Here is a 6,625-nt window from a genome sequence, read left to right as displayed (position 1 = left end):
CCCCCCCCCTCCCCCCTCCCGCCCTCCCTCCCTCCCTCCTCCTCCTCCTCCTCCCGTCTTCCAAATCGTCCAAATCGTCATCCTCCCCCTCCCTTCCAGATACAAACTCTCCTGTACCGCCACTGCCAGCCCCTCTTCCACTTCTCCGTCCCTATCCTCTTCCTCTTCCATCAGAGACCTCAACTTCTTCACGTCCACCTGCTCCTCCCCCGCCTCCTCGTCATCAACGAAAAGGGCGGCATCGTATTCAAAGAGAGCCTTCCCACTCAAAACGCTCAGACCTTTCCCCTTTGTCTTCTTGGCGATCTCTGCCTTCACCTGGGAGAAAGGAAGGAAAAGAGGGAGGGAGGGGGGGAAGGAGTGAGGGAGGGAAGGAGGGAGGAAGTCAGAGAAGTGGAAGGATAGTGCGGTCCGATGACCGGACCTGGTCGCCCTTCCCGATATGTCATAGTGATGCCCCAGCCCACAAACGCTTCAAGGTTCGTACCGCTTCCTCCCTCCCTCCCTCCCTCCCTTCCTTCCTCCCCCGCCCTCCCTCCCTCCCCCTCTTCCTCCCCCTCACCTTCTCTGCGTTCTCTCGTTTCCTCTTCTCCGCCTTCTCCTTCTTCCAGCGCGCGAACGACTCCTCCTGTCAAAAAGGCCACATGAGACTCAATCCTGCGTCTCTCCTCTCCCTCCCGTCCTCCCTCTCTTGGGGCTTACCGTCACCGGCGTCACATTCTTCTTGAAGAAGGCCAGCTTCTGCCGCTCGTACTCGATGACCTGCGGACAAGCGAAAAGGGAGGGAGGCACCGCCGTCAGGGGCCCGGCAGCGTGCGACACGGATCAAGCATCAGCACCCGAGAGCCGCATCATCTTCAACTCGCCACTCCTACTGCTCCTCGACGCTCTCTCCCCCCCTGCCTCCCTCCCTACCTCCTCCAACGGCTTCCCGGTCATGTCGATCTCGATCCACTGCGCGGCCCCTTGACCGCCTTTGGCCTTCATGGCCGCTTCCCTCTTCGCCTTCTGGGCTTCTGCCGCTGCTTCCATCGCCTTGCTCGTCTTGCCCGCGCCAGCTTGCATCTGGAAGGGAGGGTCGAGTTAGAGACCACGCCCCTATTCCTGCACGTCGTCCCAGTCGGACAGGCACCTGCCTTTCCTGTGCCCCGTCTCCTCCTCCACGCACCCTACGCTATCTGACCTCCCTTTCCTCAACCCTCCGTCCTATCGTCCGGAGGCCAATGCCTCCAACCCCTCCACCAACCTGCATGAACAACAGCTTCAGCTCCACATCCTCCTTCTCCTTGGCTTCTTTCTTGGCTTTGGCAGCCGCCGCTTTTTCTGCCTCGGTTTTGACGCCGATGTTGTGTTTCGTCTGCGTGGTCACTGCTTGCACATATTGCTGGACCTGTACGAGGAGATGAAAGGGTTAGCCGGAAACACAGCAAAATCATGCAGATGCGGCCAGTGTCAGCGCACGAAAGCTCCGCGGCTTCCGCTGTGCGGCCGATCGTCTGGAAGTGTCGCACCTTTTTACTCTTGTTCTTGTTTTTGAGGCCAAATGTCTTGTCTTCTATCAGTTTTTCGGCCCTTTTTGTATCGGCTTTCTTGTTTGCTTTCGCCTTTGGAGGCATTATCGTTTCTTATACTGCGAGTGGACAATGCAAGGGAAAATTAACGCTGCGAAGGTATTAAAGGCGCGGAGAGTATCATACAAGAACATTCTTCTTTTCTGGACAAAAGACACCAAAGCAGGAATTGAAGAGATTAAAAAAAACATGGTATTGGCCATGAGGAAAGCTTACTTAGGTGAAGCAACCTTGTGCCTAAGAGCCCCTGACTCGCGCTTTATGGAGGATTCGGTATGTATCTATGTATGTATGCCTGATTTTGTGAGGCGTAAGGCACGAAAGTGAGCGTCGTGAAGGTTGTTGTTGGACTTTGTGGATGGGGCGATGAAGCCCCCCATTCCATTCCACAGGGCACTCTGATGGTAATGCTGCCGCCTCAATCACTAATCACGCGACGGACACACGGACAGGCGCAATGGCACCAAGACCTGTCCAAGAACCGCTGAGACACACTCTGCGCCTGTCTACCTGCAACGTATCGCAGTCCGGTAATGGAAACGCAAATGGAAATGTGTCTCGGGAGACAGACGCATCCCATCAAGGAAGAAATGACGCTTACATCCGGGTTGCCTTTCTAAGGAGGGGAAAACGCAGCTCCGGCATGCTGCAGCGTAGATGAAAAGCTCAACGCGGGATATTTTGATGCAAATTCGCAAATCTGATCGACCGTTAGAGTAAGGTTGACGACAATACCTTCCAATATATCTCAGATGGTGTGACACTTGATCTTATAATAACAGCTGCAGTCATCTCTTCGTGTTTCTAGCCCCGCAAGCATCAGATTAAATCCGGTACGTCTGACATTCAGAATATCACAAATATCATATTGCCTCCGTGTACCCGACATGTTTTGATTAGCAAAAGTCGTATTATCATGTCAGAAGATATGCTCGCCCCACGTAAAAGATCGATTACATTGGTGACGTCGTGAAATTTCAACTTTGTCTGGAACTGCATATGCTGATTATGAATCATTATACATCACGCCTACTACATAAAATTGAACATATGAGATAGCTTTTTCCCTATCTATCAATGTATGCATGTACGCCTAGTACAGCACGAGCCACGGTTCTCCGCTTCGGGTGAGGAGCTTTGTAGCATATGCTAGTCCTTTAAGCACGACAGGGACCATGAAGGGACATCCGATTTTTAAGGCCACCTTACGAGAGTAGATAATGAGAAGTACGCAAGACACACAAAAACAATGGCATGGGGAATAATGAGGAAATTTCCCGATAGTATTGGCAGTATCGGCGTTCTCTATTCCTTTTGTCCATTTATGAATTTTACACATTCAAGCCGTTGTTTTTGCTGTAAATGATTGATATATTATCTTTAGACCAAAGGCTCTCTTTGAGGCATCATTTTCTATTCAAGAAAGACATGGAATCGAAGGGGCACTTGCACACTTGTTCAACACCTTGCAAGAGTTTCTGAGCTCAAAATTGGCCATGGTAAAATGCTGCCCCGATCTCCGAGCTCAAATAATGCCATATGATCTATTTTTTGTTAAGAAAATACAGGCCCACTGGGATTTAAGGCCAGTGAAGAAAATTACATAAGACGGCATGCTATGGACGCTCCTCAAACATTTGAATATCCGTTGCTGGGGGACGACACATACGGGGTTGGCGCGTCCTTCCCCATCCCCCCTTGCTTATTTGTCTTTTCGTCCTTTATCACAATTATTTTTAAAAACCTCATCTAAGTACTAAATATCTATTATCCAAACACAGCGATTCAGCGTCCCACATGGTGCAGCTGAGGAAGAGGGAGGTCCCTTCCGGGCACAGCAGCGGAATTCTCCGGCCCATTCCTATCCTGTATCCCTTCCTCTTTTTCACTGTATGCTTGCCGATCTTCACAAATGCATTGGGCTTCCAAGACATACGTGATGGATTTGTGGGTGCGTCGGATGATATAAAGGAAGGCTTAAGCGGGCTGCGGCTCCCCGGGATGTGCGCGTAAGTGTGGGTTACCTCCTGAACATCGATTTTGTCGTCGGTGCGACAAATGCATTTTCTGTGAGAATCTCCATTGTCTTCATGGATTCTTCGTGGTACATTTCCATAAAAGCTATATACCTGCATCACAGCTCACTCAAACTTTTCCATGGACATACCCACCCTCGCGCTTTAATACCTGTCGCCCGCGCACACTCGAACAATGGGGCATAAATTTGCTGCACTCTAGCCATCTCGGTGTACATACCTGCCCAAATACGTCATTTTTTCTCAACAAATGCCCCTTTTTTGAAAAAATAGATACTACGACCCCATCCACGACCGCTGCCATGTGGATAGCAAGAATGGTGTGCGCACCGAGGTGGCAGGCCGGTGCTCGGAGAGTATGAGGGGCATAATTCCTACCTGCAGTGGTCATTTGGATGCTTATTCGCCACCACAACCAGACTCTATGCCCGCCCCAGCAACGCCAGTGGAAGTGGACGCCACTGGCAATATTGAACAACCACCGTCGCTTCCCCCATCTCCACCATCCGAGGTCAGCGTGCCGATTTTTATTTACTTTTCCTAGCGCTTTGTACGATTCTTGAATTCTGAATAAACCTCCACCTGACCAATCCATCCCCGCCATAAATCCTCACCGCGTCGATTCCATGACCTCTTTATCCGACCTCTTTTAAACCCAGCCATCCCCTCCCAAGCCGCCCGTCCGAGCGCCTCCTGAGAAAGACGCCGCCAGAGTTCCATCCTCTCCTTTCCCCAAGATCCCTCCATTCTGGAAGAACAGAGACAGAGATCCAACCAAAGGACCCGAGGAAGGAGATCATGACCAAGGGGCGGACCCAAAACCTGGAGGCATGAAAGGTTTTGCCTTGTTTGCCGTACTCATTGGGGCAGCGATCCTCGCAGCCGTACTCTCAGTTACGGGCGTCGGATACTACGCCTATCACACTCGGAGAAAAGCCTGGCGACGTCAAGGTGCGTCCTAGGAGGACTCCTAACGGCACATGAGGCTCCGGGGAGGTTAGGCCGTACCTTATATGATATATGTGTAGGCCGGAAAATCTGATCTTCGTAGAGGGGACAATCACAGTATTTACATGTATCGCTTACTGCTCGTGGTCGGTTTCCTTCCCGTCTTTCAAACATTTCAATACAATACAATCTTCGTGATTAACAGAACAACTTTTGCAAGCAAGGCAAGCACGGGCGCAGGCGCGTATAAGTTATGCTGAGACTTCGCCGCAGGTGGTCACTCCCCGCTCTCTTGGATTGTAAAGAAAATGTGATAAAGAAAGAGGTACCCGAAGAATTATGGTGCACAGCTTTTTTCTGATTACTACAATTGAGCAGACCCAGCATGAATGTCTTTCCCTGCCACGTGCACGCAGGGACAATCTTAAGTAAGACCTCACAATTTAAAAAGGAAATACATCCATTGCTCTCAAGCACACTGGCATGCCATGTGTGGACGTACAGGGCACACATACTCCCGTGAACAAAAAGCGGGGAGGTTAAAGTCCTCAAACCACAGGAAGTGCAGACGGCAAATTTGCAGCATACCATGCATATGAACAAGCAATGGCTTCCAAAATGAAATCATGGGAGAGTGCCTACGTCCAAAGCCTGTGACGCAAGCATGTATACAGCCCGCATACCTTTTCTAAGATGGACGACGTCGAGACAAAGGCCACGTACCCCGTGTCGCTCTCCAGCCGCAAGGGGAAGCAGGCGAGAGGGGAAGATAATACCACCTCATCAATCGGGGGCAACGCGACGGGGTCGTGATCTCAACGTCTAGATGAGAATAGTTGAGAAATGACTCACATGTTCGCGATTCCTATTTTTTGGGGGGGGGCGCAGGTGGTTCTAATCGTCCGAATCGGTGGAACGAGTAAGGATCTGAAGTCATCAGAGCCCGGCAGCTTTCTTGTTCCTGCCGTGCCATGCCCACTTTGGCCTTGCAGCCACGACCCTGAGGTATCAAACATGCGTTCAAGACTCAAGCGGGCAGAAATAAGACGTCGCGGCGGGTATGGATGCTTACTTGCGACAGCAGTGGTTGCTGTGGAGTTGGTGTCGAAAGCAAGTGCCTTTGGGAGCGGGAAGCTTTCCCTCTTAGCGCAGCCACTGACCCGTCCACGACCACCCAAACACCGTGTCTTTTCCAGTCTCTCATCTTCTACACCCGATCCACCTCCCTTGCGGACTTTGCTGATCGACAATTACGACAGCTACACGCACAACTTGGCACATTACCTGGCTGAGGTGAACCACGGCGTCCCCCCCACTATCATCTACAACGACGCCTTCCAAGGCAATTGGACCCGCCTCCTCGCTGCCTACCGCCTTCCCAATTCCACCCTATTCCCCTTCGACAACATTGTCATCTCCCCGGGGCCGGGATCCCCCGAGAAAGCCTCGGACTTCGGGCTTTCTCGGTTAGCCCTCGACCTGGACTCTGTCCCCATCCTGGGCGTCTGCCTTGGGCACCAAGGCCTTGGATACCTCCATGGAGGGCGGGTGATACGCGCTCCTTGTGGGCCTATGCACGGACGCCTCTCTCAGATCACCCACACGGGCCGCGGCATCTTCCAGAACCTTCCACAAGATTTTCCCGCCGTCCGCTACCATTCCTTGGTGGTGGAGCCCCCCCGGGAAGGGAAAAAGGAGGGAGGGAGGGAGGGAGGGGGGCAGGGGTGGGCGCTGAAGGCGACGGCTTGGTCGGAGGACGGGACCTTGATGGGTCTCGAGCACGTGGCTCGGCCTCATTACGGGGTTCAGTTCCACCCCGAGTCAATCGGCTCCCACTACGGCCACGCTCTCCTGCGGAATTTCCAGCGACTCTCCTGGGAGAGGGCGAGGGGGAGGGAGGGGGGGAGGGACGGGGGGTGGAGGGCCGCAGGGAGTCGCGGACAGGGGGGGAGCGAAAGGAGGGCTTGGTCCCTCCCTTGCTCGATCGTGTCCGCCCTCCTCCTCTTCCCCTCCCCCCCGTCCTCGGCCGGTCACCCGAGACGTCCACATACCCAACTCTCTCCTCACCCT

The 6,625-nt window shown here is 52.9% G+C and overlaps 3 protein-coding genes across 3 annotated transcripts; 2 read left to right on the top strand and 1 right to left on the bottom strand.

The window, feature by feature from the left end:
- Window positions 1-77: 77 nt before the first annotated feature.
- On the bottom strand, window positions 78-1,876 carry NGA_0702800 (uncharacterized protein; the record flags this gene model as incomplete). Its single annotated transcript, XM_005852505.1, has 8 exons — window positions 1,788-1,876; window positions 1,512-1,630; window positions 1,247-1,390; window positions 916-1,065; window positions 703-762; window positions 563-628; window positions 118-318; window positions 78-92 (listed from the first exon to the last, which is right to left on the bottom strand). Exons 2-8 carry the CDS (start codon window positions 1,614-1,616, stop codon window positions 78-80), a joined length of 741 nt encoding a protein of 246 aa, XP_005852567.1. The 5' UTR covers window positions 1,617-1,630; window positions 1,788-1,876.
- Window positions 1,877-3,344: 1,468 nt separating this feature from the next.
- Window positions 3,345-4,892, top strand: NGA_0702900 (uncharacterized protein). The gene is made up of 4 exons (XM_005852506.1): window positions 3,345-3,580; window positions 3,881-4,118; window positions 4,267-4,558; window positions 4,761-4,892. The coding sequence occupies exons 1-4, from the start codon at window positions 3,369-3,371 to the stop codon at window positions 4,856-4,858; spliced, it is 840 nt and encodes a 279-aa protein (XP_005852568.1). The 5' UTR covers window positions 3,345-3,368; the 3' UTR covers window positions 4,859-4,892.
- A 677-nt stretch (window positions 4,893-5,569) lies between these two features.
- On the top strand, window positions 5,570-6,520 carry TRPG (anthranilate synthase component II; the record flags this gene model as incomplete). Its single annotated transcript, XM_005852507.1, has 2 exons — window positions 5,570-5,613; window positions 5,815-6,520. Coding segments are annotated over 2 exons (750 nt in total), but the record flags the coding sequence as incomplete, so codon positions are not given.
- Between the last annotated feature and the right edge of the window lie 105 nt (window positions 6,521-6,625).

The sequence above is a fragment of the Nannochloropsis gaditana genome (genome assembly GCF_000240725.1).
Source record: "Nannochloropsis gaditana CCMP526 unplaced genomic scaffold scaffold1126, whole genome shotgun sequence".
Lineage (NCBI taxonomy): Eukaryota > Eustigmatophyceae > Eustigmatales > Monodopsidaceae > Microchloropsis > Microchloropsis gaditana.
This window is presented reverse-complemented; position numbering and strand designations above follow the sequence as displayed.